This window comes from Trypanosoma cruzi, genomic scaffold (genome assembly GCF_000209065.1).
Source record: "Trypanosoma cruzi strain CL Brener 1047053517105 genomic scaffold, whole genome shotgun sequence".
Taxonomy (NCBI): domain Eukaryota; phylum Euglenozoa; class Kinetoplastea; order Trypanosomatida; family Trypanosomatidae; genus Trypanosoma; species Trypanosoma cruzi.
Window position 1 is genome coordinate 1 of NW_001849449.1, and position 17,689 is coordinate 17,689.

Below are 17,689 nucleotides of genomic sequence, written 5' to 3' on the forward strand. Positions count from 1 at the left end.
TCACACCCTGAGAAGAATAAAAAGAGAAGAGGAAGAAGAGACTCCCTCAAACCCTCTCCAACGCTTCTTCTCTAATGCCGTGTGGAACGAATAATGAGGACAGGAGAGTCAAGACGCACATGTGTATAAATGCACACATAAATACATGCAATGCATATATTATATATGCGGTATGCACAATTATCCCTCTTTCCTCCTCCCTATCCTCCCATGCATCATTTGTTTGTATTTCCTTACCATCCCTCTCGACCACGTTTACTCCCCTTCCAGCCTGTGTACACATATTCGGTCCATCATTTCCCCCTCCACGTTACCCTCATTCCTCCCCTCTATTGTTGTGTGATCCCTTCCTTTCCTCCGTCCTGGTGAAGAATAGATGGAGAACTCATCCGCCGCACACACACACACACACACACACACACACACACACACACACACACACACACACACACACAGGGAGGGGGAGGGAGAACCGCCGTGCGGTCCCTCCGTGGCCCCCATCCCTCCATGGCCGCGGAGGGAGGCAGCAGCCGCACACAGCACCGGCATCGCTGAGGGGAGCGGCGCCGCCGCAGCGCCCTAACAGTGCATTTGTGCCTGTGCCTTGCCATCCGCACCCGCAGCAACAAAATACAAAGGTGAAGGGCATGCCAGCACACAGCCACAAGAGGAGTTCGACGGCTGGGCCACAGCCGGGGCGGTGGGTGGCGTCCCGAACCCACAAACGGAGCACCGCGCGCACCGTCCGCTCCCCTCCGAGTGCGCTCAGCAGGCCGGCGCCCAGTCACCCTCGTGCCATCGCAGAGGGGAGCACAAACAATCGTCGTCGCGGACCATCGGTGCCTCTAGCAGGGAAGAAAGCAGAAGAAATGGGGAAATGCCATAAGCACAGCCGACAGCGGCGGGAAACGGGACAAGAAGACACAAAGTAACAGTCAACACGGCAGGGACAAAAACATATCCGCAGGGAATTACCAAAAAAACAGGAAAAAAATGAAACGAAAAAAAGGGTGAGACTTCTGCAGGACTCACGGAAAGAAAAAAAAGAAAAAAAGAGAAAATTGATTCGGCAGGAATTGCATGTGCCATGCGGCCAAAGACGATCGGGTGCGCACACATATCACCTGCACAAACGAAAAATGTAATAATAATAAAGGGATCGCATTATTCCACTACCCCACACAACATTCCTCACATTTCATGCGGCATCCGGCCTCTTCCTCCAATCCTCGTTCGTGCAGTCCGTGGGACGCGCAGCAGTGAGGCCGGCACCGCGTGTGGGCAACAGAAGCAAGCAAGGAAAAAAAGAAAACACACACACAGTACGAGCCGTCCACGCAAGGACATGCACGACTAATCCTAATCACCGCACAGCAGCACAGACAAGGGCGGTGACGAGCAGCAGCGGCAGCAGAGGCGTGCGCACCCACACAGTGGTGGTGTCGCCGGATGAGGCGGAGGACGACTGACTGGAGTCTTCGGGTGCCTCCACCAAACTGCAGGTTTTTAGATCCTCGTGCTTCTCAAATGACATATGGAAGGCAACAAAATTCTTATTACTGGCAGAATTGCACAGTCTGGTAATTTCGGGTTCCTTGTATATGTCTCCAGCGAAATTGCATAGCCGTGCGCAGTAACCATTGACTTCCGGGGCTTCTTCGGGCCTCCTCGCACACTTTCGCCAGTCCTTCTCGCCTTGAAATCGCCAACGCAACTTACCGTCAGTCCCCGGACAAAACACTACCACATCAGCCAATGGTTTTGCCGGCGCAATGGTAGAATTCACCTCCGAAGCAGTAGCCCTGCAGACGGACAAGCAGCAGCAGCACAAGAGCGCAAGGACCAGCAGGTCGCACGCCACGCGGCGCCGCACAGTCACCATCATCATTCGTCGTAGAGTCGCTCGAGTATGTGAGACAATCCACACAGTGGGGCAAGGACAACAACAACAACAACAAGAGAGAAATAAATGTGCCGCACTACAGTGACACACACACACACGGTCGTGAAGCAGCACCCAGCACCCCACACGCACACAAAAGGGGAGGGAGGAGAACAGTGTAGCCCCCAGGCTCCGGTGGATGTAACTACAGTTCCGGGAACCGGGAATGGGTGCGCGTTCCTCGTGGAGGGCACGCGCCCGCGAAGAGTTGCCGAGCCCGCAGGAGATACGCAAGCAGGAACGACGGTGTGTGGGCGTTGGGTGTGCGGCGTGTCTCACGGGAAAAGAGGAAGCAGCACAAAGGACAAGTAAAAGTCCCCACATTTGTCCAAGAGCGGAGCCACATTGCGTTGTCTGCCAGGCAAATGGCATCGGATGCCTCGCTCAGCCGCCCTGCAGCCCACGTCCATCGCGGAGAGAACACACAGCTCCTCAAGCTTCCCTCACCGGCCCTGCCGTGCCAGCGCACGCGCCTGAGTGTTGCGCGAGGGTTCCACGAGCCCGACGGTGAGTCGATGCACCGCAGTTCCCACAACAAACTGAGACACCTCGCTCCCTGCCCTCCGCGGCGGAGCCACTCCCGCACACACCACCACATCCGCCGCACCGCCGCGAATCACGGTCCTCCCACAAGACTCTCTAAATGCACAGCACGCACGCACCCTCTCCACCCAGCAACCAAAGAGAACGCACAATCCAAACCCCCTGTGAAGAAAAAGCAAAAACGACAACCCTTTCATGACAACAAACTGAAGTGACGACAACGAGGTGCGGCCGCAGCAGCCCGCACCCTTTCCGCAACGCATGGCTCCTCTCCCTCCCCTTCCCTCGCTTCTTACCCCATAGCCGCCATGAAGAGGTCCTTCGCGGATCGCCTGCCGGAGTTCGCCGGCACCCACGATTGAAGACAATGGGCGACGTGACGGCGGAGCCGCAGTGCACTCATGTGCCGCGCAGGCGTGTCACTCGCCGTCATGATCGCTGCAACCTCCCTCGCGGCGCGGCGCCGAAGCCACCCAAAATTTCCACCCTCGCACCCGTAGGAACGCAACTGCCTCGCGAGCCTCATCAGGGACGGTGCAGGGGGAGGCGCCCGCCACAAGGCTCTATCAGCACCCCCCGCGCCACCGTCCGCCTGCGCCGCCCTCACCGCCTCGTCACACCAGCGATGCAAGGCGTCCTTCTGGAGAAGATGCTCCCGCAGTAGCGCGCCAACGCTGCCGTCCGCCTGCCGCACCGCGCGGGCATCCTCGTCCCTCACACAGCACCGCAACTCGCTGAACGCGACGTGAACCTCCAGATCTCTAGTCTCAGCGTAGTCCCTCAGTGTGTAGAGGAAGCAGCGCAGTCCCACAATTTCCTCCGCAAAGAAATGCCACTTGCCGCGCCAACGCCCCTCCAATAAAAGACGATTGTACGCGAGTGGGTAGCGCTCCGCAATCGTCTGCTGCAGGCGCGCGGAGGACACGGAGCAGAGCAGCTCCACCGACGACCCGGCGTGACGCATTGCCATGAACTCCTGCATCACCTGCTGCGCCAGCACTTCCTCCGTCACGGCCGGTCCGTCCGCGGGAGGCAGCGTCACGAAGACTCGCACCGGCATTACACTATCGCAACTGGAAATGCGGTTTTGCCACAGAAAGAGCTTCCTCGCCATTTGCAAACAATGAAAAGGTCCAAATGGGGAGCAGAGAGGGATGAACACACAGGAAGGAGGGAGAGCGATGGCAGGGGAGAAAAGGAACACATCCGCGACGAGACTCGAACGTGCATCCCTCCCGTCCGCAGTCAAAATGCCCCGCCATTGAGCCACAAGGAAACAAGGACAGGGGAATTTAGTTTAAGTTCTCTCTTTATTCGTGGCTGCCACGCGAAGCAACAGCAGTCGGGAAAACAAGCGGGGACCAAAAGTGAACAAACAGTTACAACAGGGAAACACCCCATTCCTTCTTTTTCACATTATCTGCCAACGGTGCACGTTGTCTGCGAAATTTGGTGCGCAAGACGGAAGGGGGTGCGGCCCCCGTTCGGTGGGCAGAGCATTGAAAGCCGTGTTGCGCACTCGCGCCGCCTCAACTTCACACCAGACTCCAACGTGAGGGCCCCAGCAGCACTAGACTCCGGAAACGACTTCACAGCAGCCTCTACTAGCATTGGGGTGGCCTTTATCCGACGTTGACGCACGGAATACGTTCCATGCGGCCACAAGAAAGAAACGGAGGCATTCGCCGCCGCGTAGTTGAAGGCAATGCCATCGCAGAGCAACTCCTCCACTATAAGACGGATGGGACCCTGTCGAGTGGAAGTGGAACTCGTCAGGCTGGGGTACGTGGGCACATCAGCAGCCCGGTAAAAGACTCCTCAAAGACAACGTAGTAGACACGCGAGGAGAGAAGAGCCCGTGGCAAAGCCACCTTGTACGATAGGCCTATCCCTCGAAGCCGCTCTCGTGCCACATAAACAAACGAAAGGCTGTAATTACGCTGCTCCATTGTTTTGCCGCAGTCAACAATGGCCCGCACGTCCCTCGCCACAGGCGAGGAGGGGGATCGCAACCAAATTGAAAACATGCACCGTACCGCATCATACGACACGCTCCTATCATCGTCGATTTTGAGCACAGCTTCGGTGCGGAGAAGAGAGGCGACAAGCCAGCGATTCGCCACGGAATTGGGTGGTTGCCGCACCTCGATTTCAACGCAAGCAATTCGTCTGGCACCGTTTCCTTCACGCCGTTCCACACGAGCAGCACCTCATGGACAAGACTCTCATCCTTCGGCCAATCATACAGAGTGGCCTTCAAAAAATGCAACAAACAATTTCTTCGCCTCGTCATTGGATATGACACCACCACTACTGTTAACGAGTCCTCATGAATGTTGCCTTGAGCGGCAGCAGGGGCGATCACTTTGCTCACCGTCGGCTGCGACGGCAGAGCAGGCTCAGGATCAGTTTTTCATGTCCACACAATGAACGGAAAAGTAAGAAGCGTCAATACGACAAGAGCAGATAAAACGGGACGCAATACGCTAACTAAGCCAAGATGGGCGCGTCGCTGCCTCATCCTCACACCCTGAGAAGAATAAAAAGGGAAGAGGAAGAAGAGACTCCTTCAAACCCTCTCCCACGCTTCTTCTCTAATGCCGTGTGGAACGAATAATGAGGACAGGAGAGTCAAGACGCACATGTGTATAAATGCACACATAAATACATGCAATGCATATATTATATATGCGGTATGCACAATTATCCCTCTTTCCTCCTCCATATCCTCCCATGCATCATTTGTTTGTATTTCCTTACCATCCCTCTCGACCACGTTTACTCCCCTTCCAGCCTGTGTACACATATTCGGTCCATCATTTCCCCCTCCACGTTACCTTCATTCCTCCCTTCTATTGTTGTGATCCCTTCCTTTCCTCCGTCCTGGTGACGAATAGATGGAGAACTCATCCGCCGCACACACACACACACACACACACACACACACACAGAGAGAGAGAGAGAGAGAGTGGGAGGGAGGGTTTTCCTTTCCCTTCCGTTTCCTGTTCGGCGCATTCAAAAAAAAAATGCAACGTTCATCATGACACGACCCCATTCGGTATGGGTGCCGTAATGATGCCGTGGCTCGTACGAAACGGCATGTCACCCCACACTACCTCACCCTTTTCATTCGTCTTGAGGTCAACCGCCACCTTTTCAAAGTGTTTCGCCAACTTTTTCTTCAGAACCGGCACAAACGGCCCGTCGTGACCGTCAAACACAACACGTTCGCCGACGGGTGTACCGGCTGGCACTTCCAATAACTTGACATCCCGCGTGTTGCCCTCTGTACGCGAGGCGCAAAGCACCATGCCTTCTGAAACAATACCGCCGATCTTTCGCGGCTCCAGATTCGCAATGACAAGCACCAGACGGTTTATAAACTCGTCCTGCTTAACGTACTCTTGCAGGCCGCTAAGGATGGTGCGACGTCCCCCCGCCTGCTCGCCAAGCTCAATTTCCTCAATGTATAACTTCGTGCTCTCTGGGTGTGGACGCACATCAAGTACCTTGCCGATCACAAAGTGACACTTGGACATACTGCTGCCAGATGCCTCCTCCTCCTCCGCAGCAGCAGCAGCAGCGACAGTGGCAGCCTTCCCATACTTTTTCGATCCCTTTACGCCGACCGCTTGTGGGGCTTCTTCCGGTGTTGCATTCTTCTTCGTGCCGCCGAGGGACGCTTCTCTTGCGGCGACAAGCTCGGCGATCCAGCGCTCCACGAATGGGATGGAGCGGCGCAGAAGAGGACCCTCAAAATTTGAAGAGAACATTTTGCCAGACACTGTTAAGGTTTCCTTAAAAATTTCCCAAATAACAAACAAACAAACTTCCTATACACACACACACACACACACACACACACACACACACAGGCATACGGGCAACAACAACAAACACAAAGAATAAAAGAGACAAAATAAAAAACGTATGAAGAAAGAACCAATTAGAGAGGGGAAGAGAAAAAAAAAAAGACGGTACATGTGTGTGGAAGTGACAAATGCGCCGCACTCTGTGTTTCTCGCTCTCACTCACTCTTTCACTTTTCCTCACCCAGAAGCGCAAGCACGTCCTTCAGACGTATCTCAGCAGGCACGTACAACAACGGCCAGCTCCGTAGGTGATTTGTATTGTAATACTTCTCCATCAGGTGAAGGACCGCCGTTGGGGTTAATCCTTGCAGCGTCACAACGTTTCTTTCCGAACCATTTGCCGCAATCCAACGACGCACCCTCTCCGTGAAGGTGATGGCGCTGTAATACTTGAAAGGTCCGTGCGGTGGGCAAACTGCAATATGGCGGAAAAAAAGTGTCATTAACTCACTGTTTGCTTCAATGAGAGCTGCTGCCACTTCTCCCGCATTTTCCTCTCTCTCGGTGCTCTCCAGCAGCTTTAACCCACTTGTAGCCAATCGCATCCCTCCACCTTCTCTATCTATCTCCCTCCCTCTCTACTAAATGCTACATAAACAGAGAAAAGTTAGATGGATGCATGAGGGGAATGAGCAAAGGGAGGGGAAAAGGGAAGGGAGGGGGGGGGGGGGAATGTGAGGGAAAAGGGATTGAAATAAACAAAACAAGAAAATCTACACACAGATAGAGGCAAGAGCTAAGCACACACACACACACATATACATATATATATATATATATATATACAAGATTTATTTTTAGAAAGAGCGGCTGCACATGCACAAACATATATCCATCTATCCATCCATCCATCTATCCATCTATATATATATATGCATGTACATGCCCACACGGTCATTCTAAAATTAGAAAATCATAAACCGCTGTGACCAAAATGTGTGATTGCGGCAGCAATATAAAATATATTGACGACTTTCAACGCAACAACAACAACAACAACACATAGTCGTCAACGATAAAAATTAACTAAATTCCAAACATGAAAGGAAACAACAACAACAACAAACAGTAAAAAAACAAAACAAAACAAAACAAAAAACAAAATGTATGTCTAATCACCCAAACCCACACAAACAAACACACATATTAAAGGAAAGCATCGATGGCAAATCCATTCATATTCATATATATATATAGATAGATACATGAATAAATGGATAGAAATAAATAAATAAATAAATCAATCAAACGCTTTCCTCAAGAGGAGACGCAACTACCATCGCTTTTTAACCGCTTTCAGTTGTATTGGACTTCACTTTTTTTATTCTTTTTTTTTCCCACTTCATCGCATTCCCCACTTTTGTGCATATGTTTCTTTTTTATTTTTTCCTTTGATCTCTCTTCGTTCCTTTTTTATTATTATTATTATTTATTTTTGGGTAGCATAACATTGGACTTTAAAAATCAAGTCGATCTCATCTTATATATACTTATTTATATATTTATATAAGTGTGTGTGTATTCCTTTTAGTTTTATTTCTTTTTTTTTTTTTTTAAATTTATTTTTATTTTTATTTAGTGACGAGGTGCTCACGTTGGCAACTTGGTGGGCCGTGGAGTTTCTCACACTGATTTTCAAAACTTTGCGTCATGAGGGTTACCACTTTTGACATGATTAGTTTGGAATACAAGGGGTTATGAAAGGCAAAGCGGATAAGAAATCGTACCTCCACTTGTCGCGGCTGCCCTGGCACAGGGCTGAACTCCCAGACGCAGTTAAGCTCCGTGAGAACAGGACAACGACGCTGCGTCTCACTCTCCTTAAGAACGGCTTGCACTTTCTTCTCGGGCACAAGTAACACACGAGAGGTGTATTGCTCTTTAAAAAAGGAGAATCCAACGGTGAGTGTGGCCGTCATTTCCATTGGATCACCGCTACCACAAATGCCGCCCCCATCCCTGACCCTACTCTTGCCGCTGCTACTGCCGCTGCCGCTGCCGCTGCTGTTATCAGCCGTATTCGTATCATCGAGGCGTCTCACTTCGTGTACAGTCGATTCCACACACCATGGAAGGAATGTACTGTACCGTGAGACATCCGCTACAACGTCGTAGAGTTGAGTAGGGGACCAACCAAGCACGGTGTGTTCCCTGTACTCCTGTACGAGTGTCGCTGATGGTTCCGCCGCTAATCCATTTTTGTTTGGTACCGGAATCTTCAGCACATCTGCCATTGAAGCCGCAAACTTGGCAGATATTGGGAAATGCTTGGAAATTTTTTCAGGGGACAAGAAAGAGGGTCGATGAGGGTGAAAATGTTGCGATTTTTCCGTCTGTTTGCTGTTGGCGTCTCTCTTTTCAAGTGGCATGGAAGCCTCAAACATCGTTGCGTCTGGCGGTAAGTTGGCATCTTTTACCACATCATCACGGCTTCTAAAAAACGGCTTTGCATCGGACGCCGCAGGCGCCGGACGAATTCCCGGCGGAAATGGTGGCGGCGGCGGCGGTGAGGGAAAAAATGAACGTCGCCCGCTCCGTGCAGTAATAATAAAACCACCCCTCCCTATCGCATCGCAGAAACAAACAAACGGCCGCATCTATTGATCTACCAATCTGTATGTATGTATGTATGCTTGTATGTACGAATCTCGGCGGCTTGCCTCCCAACTCCTCTTTTTCTCTCTTTGTTTCTGTACCCCCTTCCCTCCGTGACGCTTTGGCTCCTAGACACGTGCCCACACACACACACACACACACAAACTGGCACCCCCCCCCTTCCGCCGCCGCCACCCCCCCAAACAAATGGAGAGACAAAACAAAAAACAACAAAAAAAAAATAAGAACAGAAAAAGAAAGAAAACGACAACACACACACACGGGGGATGCCGCACGGCGTACCACCCCGCCCTACACTGCGATTGTGCCAGCAGAAAGCACACATGTAAATACACAAATAAGAGGGTGAGAAAAAAAAAAAAAAAAAAAGAAAAAGAAAAAAGTGCCTAAGGTGCATGTAAACAAAATGAGCAACGTAAAACAAACAAACAGAAGGAACCCACGCATATATAAATACAAATAAAAGACAAAAATAAATAAATAAATAAATAAATTAAAAATAAATAAAAAAGGGAATACAGAAAAAAAAAAAAAACAAAAAAAAAACCAGACAAAATTTTATTTTTATCCTCATTTCTCCACACAACCCCGTCAAATTTTTCGTTCCTTTTAAAATGAAGAAAAAAAAAAAGAAGAAAAAAGACAAAACAACAACAACAAACAGTTAAAAATGCAGTCAATTCAAATACACACAGACGGACAGCCAGACAGCCAGACTTATATATAAATACATGTATATTTTTTGTTCATTTCATTGTGTGTATGTTTGTGTCTGCAGGGGGTGGGGGAAAGAGGGAGGGAGGGGAGTAGGACGCATGATACATGAACCACCCAAGAAAATCCCGTGATAATAATCGTCCTACCAACCTGTTTTTCTTGGGCAGCAGCAGCAGTAGTGGTAGTGGTATTGGTAGTAGTGGTAGTGGTAGTGGCAGTAGTAAAAACAAACAAGAACGTCTTTGAAATAAACACCAAAAATCAAATCAAACTCGCCTTCTTTTTTCTTTTTTTTTTTTTTTTTTTCCAAAAGAGGAAGACCAGAGAAAGGCCTTATAGTGCAAAACAAAGACACAAAGCGTTTGCGAAAATCAAGTGATTATAGGCGTACAATAGAGGATAAAATTCTGAATCTTGCGGCAGAAATAATAATAATAATAATATATATACATCATATACATAGACACATAAAGAAAAAGGATGTGGCAGGTGCTCATACAAACACACAATTTGGTTACAAAACTCTTTCTGCAGGAGGTGATAAAGCCATTCGAGGTGGAAACGTTTTATTCTTCTTCATCTGTGCCACGCGTTCCTGCAGTTGCCGCAGTTCTTCATCCTCCAGCGTTTGAAACATCATTTCTTCTTCTTCTATGGCTTGCCGAATAATCGAGGCCGCCTCCCGCTTTGACTCACGCAGTGCACGGAGGACTTCTTCACGTCTTTTCTGTCCTTCCACTTCCTGTTGACGCAGAGCTTTGTGAAACAGCTGAACTTCCTCGCATTGCTGTTTTTTCCTCTCCCGCAATGCATCCTTCTCTTTGCGGAGGGCCTCAGCACGCTCACAATTGTCGCGGTATGCGGCCTCGCGTTGGGCGGATGTCTGCAGACGTTTCATTAGCTCCACCTCCGCCCGTGCCACCGCCCGCCGCTCCTCCTGCAACTCCGTCACCCACTGCTTACGAAAGGCATCGTCGCTGGCGTTGGGTAGCCGCCGCAGCGGACTCTTAAAGGTGTTGCGCCAGTCCCCCGGTGGGTACTGCCTGCCAGCTCCACGCAAGGTGCTTGAGAGGTTGGTGAGAAGGCCGTTCGTATACGTCTTTGCAAAGACGCGTTCACGCAAAATATCGATACGGTTCTGCCGATATTTACTTTCCGTAGCCGCACACTCGCGAATAAACTCCCGCTCTTCTTCAGCTATCGCCCGTGTGTTGGCTGCCCGTTCTTTAAGGAGCGTTAAATACTCCTCTCGTTTGGCGTTCTGTTCCTCGCGCTCCTGCCGTGCGGCATCCCGCACAATATTCTCCTGACGTGCCTTCTCTTCTTTATACATGGCAACTTGCTGTAAGATGTTTTCACGTTGCTTTGAGGCCTCTTGAATCTTGCGCACTACATTCCCTTCACATTCCGCACGAAAGGCCTCACGCTCGGCCTTTATTTGGTTAAACCGTGTGTGATCCACTTGTCGTGGAGCGTTCCCCAACACCGACCACCCGCGCCTACGCAGACGTCTGACGGCGGAGGCATATTCATATTCTTCTTCTTCCCGCTGTCTTGCCTTCTCGTGGAGCCGGCGCAGACGCATGCACTGCCGCTCCCTCTCATCCTGATTTCTCAAGGTGGAGAAAAGTTCACTGTGCTTCTCACGCCAATCATTGTAGTCTTTGACCTTCCGCACGTACCCCGGTGGCCCCACGATGATGGTGCCATTGACGCACGCAGACGCCTCTCCAGGCGGGGGGCTGTCAGGCTGCTGATCTTGAAAGAGACCGACCGTGCCAAGGCCAATGACGCGCTCCTTCTCCGCCGCTCGCCAATAATCCGCGGAAGTCAAATTTTTTCTCCGTTGTCGCCACCGCAAATACTCAGACGGATTTGAAATCCCTTCATTTTGATAGGGCCCCCCCGCAGCATCGCAACGATTAGTTTTAAAACCCTCGTTGGTGTTAGTCTTCCGAACGTCGCTCGATGCATGACTCGGCCGCCCCTCATCCGTGTATGCCGGATGACCCCCTCGACTGCCGCCGTTCTCATTTTTTCCGTGGGCTGGGCTGGGAAAGAGTGAAACATCCGCCTTATCGATATGTGGTTCAGAGGCAACTGCGAGTGCAGCTGCGGGCTCCTTTCCTTTCAAAGCGTTCACACTTTCCCGCATGTCGACATCGTCTGCGTTGTGGACGGCGTCGGCGCGTTTGTCTACTGTCTGCATGCTCCAAACACACCTGCACTGGCAAGAGGTGAAAAGGAAATAAAGGGGTTGGCGCAGGCAAAAAAGCAAGTCAATATCACTGTAAGCAGCTATATATATATATATGTATGTATATTCCTCTTTCTCTCTCCCTTTCTCTGTGTGTATGTGTCTTCCGTCGGATTTCCGCCTCTTTTCCCTCTTTTTTTTTTATTGTTTGTTTTTCCACAAATGAATTCCCTTTCTTTCTTCCTTTTTTTTTTTTTTCCCTGTTTTCTTCTTCGGCAAACACATAAATAAAAGAAAAAGAAAGAGATAGATAGAGAGAAGAGTAAGTGTAGAGGCATGTAGCACCGCAGGCCTCGGGCAGCGTAACGAACTCCCCCTCCCCTCCCCGCCCCACCACAAAAAAAGAAAAAAAAAGTCAGTCACAATCACAAACAAATAAACTCGCAAACCAAACGAAGGAAGAAGGAAAGAGAGAACATAAAACAGCCATCCACCACTCACCCGCCCACCCCCGCCTTTTTCCTTTTTTTCCTTTCCTTTTTTTATGGCCGTGTCCATGTTGTCTCGCGTGTTTGGTGATTCACGTAAAATTTCCGTCCGCTCTTTGGGTCAACACACTCCTCCCAGAAGGGCGGCAGCGCAGTGATAATAGAAGCGGGGGCGACAGCGTGTGACGGCGTCAGCGCGTGCGGCTGCGGTACGTGTTGTGGTGTCGTGACGGGAGTCGCTTGCGGCCGCGTCCATGTTGTCTCGCGTGTTTGGTGATTCACGTAAAATTTCCGTCCACTCTTTGGGTCAACACACTCTTCCCAGAAGGGCGGCAGCGTGTTGGTGTTTGGTGTGGCGGCCATCGGATTTGGTCTCACTTCTGCCGCATTCATTGCAGGGTTATTGCTAGTCACACTCGCTACTGCTGTTGGAAGTGTCCATGAGGTTTGTTTGGTATACCGATTCACGTAATACTTGCGTCCGCTCTTGGGGTCGACACACTCATCCCAATCTCTAGCTGCTCCTGTTGTTGCCTCCGCTGCCGTACTTGTCGTCGTTGGTTTCGTATGATCATTCCGTTCGTTTCCATTTGCTTCAGCCTGACGACACTCTTGCTGCTTTCGATGCCAGATTTCCACCTGGCGCTCCAAGTCCATCTGCTCCTCGAGACCGCCTGGGTGAGTCCATGTGGTCTTCACCACGCGGTCGGCGTTTGTGTAAAAAAAAAAGTGACGACGTCGTTGCCGATCGTACATGAGGGTCCAACCGGCCGGGAGACGCGTGGAGACCTCCGGCTCGGGAAAAGCAGAAACTGCCGTGCTTTTTGGCTGGGCATCGGTCGTTGCAGTTGGTGCATGTGGCAACGGTGTCGCTGTATTCATCGCCATACTCACGGGTGTCGTTGCTGTTTCTGCTGGCTTTGCGACATCCGGCGTAGCCGTAGCACGCATGGGCGTCGTCGTGCCGGCCGCCGGCAGGACGTGTGCCGTTTGCTTCGCATCATCTCCCGTGTTCTTTGCGGTTCCCAGCGTGAGCGTGTCCAACTTCGGCTCCTCCGTGCTGGTGGATGAGGGGGCAGTGGCATCTATGGCGGTCGTGTGCTGTTTCTTCTTGACTGCAGACTTATCTTCATCGGGAAGGAAAGGGTCGGGGGCACCCGCAATGGGCGGCGGGTGCGGACGGGAAGAGGCATCCGCAGGTGACAACAGTGAAGCCGCCCCACCCGCAGACGCAGACGGAATTAGTGATGATGCCGAAGAATCCGTCCCAGGCACGGCGGCAGCATTCCGTGTGTTCCCCACCTGAGCATCCCCACCTGTCAGTCGCTGCTGCAGTTGTTTAAGCTGCATCAGAACAGCTAGTGGGAGTTCTTTGCCCTCGTGCTGCAAAGCCGCCAAGGCGGCACTTGCAGCCCCTGTGTTGGGGATAAAGTTAATCCCCTCTCCTTTTGCAATCGTCGCAATACCACCGCCGCTACCGTACGTGGGGCTCACGTACGCCATCAGCTCATCGGCCACACTGTCGCCATTGTAAACGACAAAACAAACCCCACACCCGGCGTCATGCGCCCACTCCAACGCGGAGGATATGTACGCATTCGCCGCAAAGTACACAAGCGTCATGAACTTCCCTCCCCCTCCTCCGCCGCCGCCGCCACCGATATTGACGTTAAGGGCCCCATGGGCCTTTGCAAGGATCGACATTGTTTTAGTGCATATCGCGGCATCCACGGGCGATCCCGCGCGGCTTGAAATGCTGTCGAGCACAATCGTCTGGAAGCGCAGGCGACGCAGTGCGGTGATGAGCACGTCACGCTGCGACTGCTGCCCCTCTAAAGCCTTTAAGATGGAAGAGGAAAAAAACACAATGCGTTGCTCAACCGCCACTGCTGCCGTCCCTCTGTTTGTCTGACCAAACAGCTGGGTCGTGATGGCGTCCAGCATGTCCTCAACGCCGCCCCGCACCGCCTCCTCGGATGTGGGCGTCATGCCACTGAGAAAATAATCCCCATCCACAAAAAGATGAATCATTTTCCTTCTACTCTCCCCACTACCACAACCACCCACCGCCGCTGCCTCCTGCCCCCTTCCCACGCGTGCAGCAAACAGCACGTGAATATGACCGTGTGAGTGTGTGTGTGTGTGTCCCTTTGAAAAATGTGCACCACCGCGAATTATTCACGAGAGCAAAATATCTAAATATATTTTATTGTTTTATTTCTTTTTGACTTGGGGAAGCGCGTAAACACTCAAAAGACCACCCGGCGCCAAAAGATCCAGAGGAAATAAAACATATAAAAAAGAAAAAAAAAAAAAGAAAAAAAAGAAAAAAAAAAGGGAAGGGAGCAAAAGACAGACAAGAAGGAGAGGAGGCCTTTCACGGCTCCCAATGTAAATAACCGCCACACAGGAAAGGTAGCAGATCACTTCCAAAGAGAAAACATAATAAAAATAAAAATAATAATTTTCATTGACATGTGCGTGGAATCTGTAAGAAAAAGAAAAAAAAAAGAAAAGCAACAACAACAACAAAATACACATGTATGCGTGTATGCGTCTGTGTATGTGTATTTGGGACAGATGAGTGCGATGCCTCCATGTGCGTGGCATTCCTTTTGAAAATCAACTTTTAAAGTAGCAAGAAAACTCTGTAAAAGCACCGCCCATTCCTCTTTTCCCACTCACCGCGGAGCCGTTAAGTGATGATGAGTAGTCGCCGCCACTTTTGTTTCCCATTTATTCGTAGTTGTGGACACCGTCCACAGGGAGGCGGTGGAGGTGGGCACACAACTTCTCTGCACGTTGACGTAACTGCAGCACCGCCTCCTCTCTTGTATGGCTGCGGTCGTTGCCATCTTCTTGCAGCTGCAATAAGCTCTGTACCAGGCAAGGCCGCAGAGGACTGTTGTCGAGCACCTCAGGAAAGTGCTTCAGGCCAAGCTCAAGAAACCGCAGAACACGAGCGAGTGACGCACAACAGTCGGCCAGGGATGCAAAAGAAGGCGAGGTTGACAGTGAAAATAATGACGATGACGGCTGCTGCACCCGTGCAGCTCCAGGCGTGATGCCAACAAGTTCCTTCAGCATCTCTGTTAATTGCGGTAAAAGAAGATAAAACGAGTCTGCCGTAAGCGCATGAAACTGCGCTGGGTTGTCAGGGGCCGCACATCCCTCATCCAAGACACGCGCTCGTATAAATGACCGATACGCTCGCTTTGCCTCCTGCAACTGCTGCTGCCACCGCTCGCATTTGCTGTATTCTGGATGGTGCGCGTTGCCATTTTCATTCCTGTCATCATGTGGAGCAGGAATGGCCATGTCATTTGGCCCGCAGTGTCTATATCCCCCACGGTGAATATCACCTTCATCACCTTCTTTCTCCACTTCCTGCGGTGCTTCTTCGTTGTGACACAAACTGCCGCCACCGTATGCCTCCAGCACAAGAAGGTCGTGCAGAGACAGATCGTGGTGGGCGTGGCGTGAGGCCCATTCTCGAAGAACCGAAAACCCCTCCGTGATACGCTGCATGAGAGCACGCTGGCCACTGAGACATTCTTCTATGGCCACCTGCTGCTGCAGGAGCCGCAGGAGTTGTTCATCCAACGAAGATGACGGCTGCGCCGCATCACTGCGGGATGCCAACTTATCCATTCAAACAACAACAAAAAAATTCGCCTGCTCCCCCCTCCCTGAATAAAGTGTCTAGTAATAAATAAAATGCAGATGAAAATCATGCACGTGCTTTACATGAAATAAATGCCCAATGTCACAAGGAAAAGGCCGCCGTGAGAAGCGTGTCAGGCCCACGTCAAAGTCTCATTTGTAGCGGTGTTATTATTTTTATTTTTATTTTTTATTTTTCATTTTTGAATAATAATAATAATAAAAAACAAAAGGCCAATCGACCGTCCACCTCCCAGCCGCGTATCCTTGCCCCTGCCTTTCCCCTTTTCCCGCCACATTGCAGGGAATAAATAAATAAATAAATAAATAAATAAATATATCCATCCATGATGGAAGAGAGGCATGTGTGTTTGTATGCATGCAACTCAACCCAAGACGACAGGACACGACACAGAGGGCGGAGCCGGCAACAATGAGCTAAAAGCGGAGAGAGACGGAGCAACGGCCAAAAGAAAAAAACAAATAAATAAACTCACAACTGCAGGCGGTTTGGGAGGAGGGGGGTCTGTCATCACCGCCATCAACGTCGCACGCCCTTCTCCATTTTCCCGCTTCCTCTTCTTTCCCCCTTACGTTAATAGTGAAGTTTCGTACGGCGCCAGTGGCGGCGCTTCTCATTCCACTTTATGCGATTGCCCGTGCGAAGACGAATCCAGTACGGCACGGGCCTGTTTTGCTTCAGCTTCTTTGCGTACTTTTTCTTAATTGCAAGCGGCTTAAAGCGTCCCATGACGGTCTGCTTTCTTTCCTCTGTCTCCCTTGACCCCTTCTACCTCCCCTCTTTTTTTTTTTGTTTCGTTGTTGTATTGTATATATTTATATATATTTGCGCAGGCGTGTAATTGCGGTATGGCAGAATACACCGAGACATAAAAAAAAAGAGAGAGAGAGAGAAGAAGAAGACAATTGGGAGGTGCATGCGTGTACAACAACAACAACCGCAAGAAGAAAAAAAAAAAAAAAGACCATCCATCAGCCATACCCTCTGACTCATGTATACTGTACGTATATTATTATTATTATTATCTGCAATGCATGCAGCATGGTGATAAAGAGGAATAGAGGGAGAAAAAAAGAGGGAAATTGAAGGAAGGAGTCCTATAAAAAAAAAAAAAAAAACAACCACAACAACACACACACACACACACATTTATATATTTATATGTATGCGTGTATATCAAATCATTCTAAAAAAAAGAAAAAAAAAAAAGAGGGGCCACAAGAATTCAAACATAATTGAAATCGGAAGAAAAATAACAGAAAAAACAAAATGTATCCCATACAAAAGGGTACCGCACAATATTGTACACGTTCATTTCTGCATCACCTTTTTTTTTTTTCTTTTCTTTTCTTTTCTTTTCTTTCTTTCTTTTTCTTCTTCTTCTTGTTCATTGTTTTCATTTCTCCAGCCAAACAGGGAGCACACACGCATGACGCTCCCATCCCTATTCCCTCTATGCGGGAACTGTATATGATTCCGTGACGAGGCGGGACTCTTGACTGAACCGCACTGGTGTCCCGGTTTCAGTCCGCACCACCTCAACCACCTGCACCTTCGCGACAGTCCTGCATGAGGTGAAGCTGACATCCACGGGGAAAAACACCTCACTTCCGCTAGCGGCACCATCGC

General features: G+C 50.2%; 10 protein-coding genes across 10 annotated transcripts, besides 38 other annotated features; all 10 read right to left on the minus strand.

Moving 5' to 3' along the window:
* Nucleotides 1-876: a sequence feature (heterozygous, non-Esmeraldo-like haplotype).
* Nucleotides 396-455: a microsatellite.
* Nucleotides 877-4,964: a sequence feature (areas not merged during assembly with more than two copies in the genome that could not be assigned to a particular haplotype).
* Nucleotides 1,364-1,888, minus strand: Tc00.1047053506573.5 (uncharacterized protein; the record flags this gene model as incomplete). The annotated part of the gene is made up of 1 exon (XM_803862.1): nucleotides 1,364-1,888. One exon carries the CDS (start codon nucleotides 1,886-1,888, stop codon nucleotides 1,364-1,366), a length of 525 nt encoding a protein of 174 aa, XP_808955.1.
* Tc00.1047053506573.10 (hypothetical protein, conserved) lies at nucleotides 2,778-3,599 on the minus strand (the record flags this gene model as incomplete). The annotated part of the gene is made up of 1 exon (XM_803853.1): nucleotides 2,778-3,599. The coding sequence occupies one exon, from the start codon at nucleotides 3,597-3,599 to the stop codon at nucleotides 2,778-2,780; it is 822 nt and encodes a 273-aa protein (XP_808946.1).
* Nucleotides 4,965-5,196: a sequence feature (haploid, Esmeraldo-like haplotype).
* Nucleotides 5,197-17,689: a sequence feature (heterozygous, non-Esmeraldo-like haplotype).
* Nucleotides 5,402-5,435: a microsatellite.
* Nucleotides 5,436-5,464: a microsatellite.
* On the minus strand, nucleotides 5,524-6,258 carry Tc00.1047053506573.30 (tyrosyl or methionyl-tRNA synthetase, putative; the record flags this gene model as incomplete). The annotated part of the gene is made up of 1 exon (XM_803854.1): nucleotides 5,524-6,258. The coding sequence occupies one exon, from the start codon at nucleotides 6,256-6,258 to the stop codon at nucleotides 5,524-5,526; it is 735 nt and encodes a 244-aa protein (XP_808947.1).
* Nucleotides 6,053-6,081: a microsatellite.
* Nucleotides 6,323-6,359: a microsatellite.
* Nucleotides 6,386-6,460: a sequence feature (GA-rich).
* On the minus strand, nucleotides 6,525-6,902 carry Tc00.1047053506573.34 (hypothetical protein, conserved; the record flags this gene model as incomplete). Its single annotated transcript, XM_803859.1, has 1 exon — nucleotides 6,525-6,902. The coding sequence occupies one exon, from the start codon at nucleotides 6,900-6,902 to the stop codon at nucleotides 6,525-6,527; it is 378 nt and encodes a 125-aa protein (XP_808952.1).
* Nucleotides 6,979-7,045: a sequence feature (G-rich).
* Nucleotides 7,100-7,187: a microsatellite.
* Nucleotides 7,188-7,221: a microsatellite.
* Nucleotides 7,222-7,241: a microsatellite.
* Nucleotides 7,339-7,358: a microsatellite.
* Nucleotides 7,431-7,454: a microsatellite.
* Nucleotides 7,579-7,602: a microsatellite.
* Nucleotides 7,729-7,794: a sequence feature (T-rich).
* Nucleotides 7,838-7,867: a sequence feature (AT_rich).
* Nucleotides 7,883-7,934: a microsatellite.
* Tc00.1047053506573.40 (hypothetical protein, conserved) lies at nucleotides 7,929-8,954 on the minus strand (the record flags this gene model as incomplete). The annotated part of the gene is made up of 1 exon (XM_803855.1): nucleotides 7,929-8,954. One exon carries the CDS (start codon nucleotides 8,952-8,954, stop codon nucleotides 7,929-7,931), a length of 1,026 nt encoding a protein of 341 aa, XP_808948.1.
* Nucleotides 8,972-8,999: a microsatellite.
* Nucleotides 9,094-9,115: a microsatellite.
* Nucleotides 9,170-9,217: a sequence feature (A-rich).
* Nucleotides 9,324-9,355: a microsatellite.
* Nucleotides 9,444-9,481: a microsatellite.
* Nucleotides 9,495-9,519: a microsatellite.
* Nucleotides 9,585-9,634: a sequence feature (A-rich).
* Nucleotides 9,854-9,913: a microsatellite.
* Nucleotides 9,968-9,996: a microsatellite.
* Nucleotides 10,114-10,139: a sequence feature (AT_rich).
* Tc00.1047053506573.50 (hypothetical protein, conserved) lies at nucleotides 10,205-11,899 on the minus strand (the record flags this gene model as incomplete). The annotated part of the gene is made up of 1 exon (XM_803856.1): nucleotides 10,205-11,899. The coding sequence occupies one exon, from the start codon at nucleotides 11,897-11,899 to the stop codon at nucleotides 10,205-10,207; it is 1,695 nt and encodes a 564-aa protein (XP_808949.1).
* Nucleotides 11,990-12,014: a microsatellite.
* Nucleotides 12,018-12,157: a sequence feature (CT-rich).
* On the minus strand, nucleotides 12,430-14,406 carry Tc00.1047053506573.60 (hypothetical protein, conserved; the record flags this gene model as incomplete). The annotated part of the gene is made up of 1 exon (XM_803857.1): nucleotides 12,430-14,406. One exon carries the CDS (start codon nucleotides 14,404-14,406, stop codon nucleotides 12,430-12,432), a length of 1,977 nt encoding a protein of 658 aa, XP_808950.1.
* Nucleotides 14,672-14,711: a microsatellite.
* Nucleotides 14,818-14,843: a sequence feature (AT_rich).
* On the minus strand, nucleotides 15,112-16,026 carry Tc00.1047053506573.70 (hypothetical protein, conserved; the record flags this gene model as incomplete). Its single annotated transcript, XM_803858.1, has 1 exon — nucleotides 15,112-16,026. One exon carries the CDS (start codon nucleotides 16,024-16,026, stop codon nucleotides 15,112-15,114), a length of 915 nt encoding a protein of 304 aa, XP_808951.1.
* Nucleotides 16,210-16,243: a microsatellite.
* Nucleotides 16,245-16,265: a sequence feature (AT_rich).
* Nucleotides 16,345-16,376: a microsatellite.
* Nucleotides 16,634-16,789, minus strand: Tc00.1047053506573.81 (ribosomal protein L39, putative; the record flags this gene model as incomplete). The annotated part of the gene is made up of 1 exon (XM_803860.1): nucleotides 16,634-16,789. The coding sequence occupies one exon, from the start codon at nucleotides 16,787-16,789 to the stop codon at nucleotides 16,634-16,636; it is 156 nt and encodes a 51-aa protein (XP_808953.1).
* Nucleotides 17,388-17,442: a microsatellite.
* Tc00.1047053506573.91 (coatomer delta subunit, putative) lies at nucleotides 17,514-17,689 on the minus strand (the record flags this gene model as incomplete). Its single annotated transcript, XM_803861.1, has 1 exon — nucleotides 17,514-17,689. A coding segment is annotated over one exon (176 nt), but the record flags the coding sequence as incomplete, so codon positions are not given.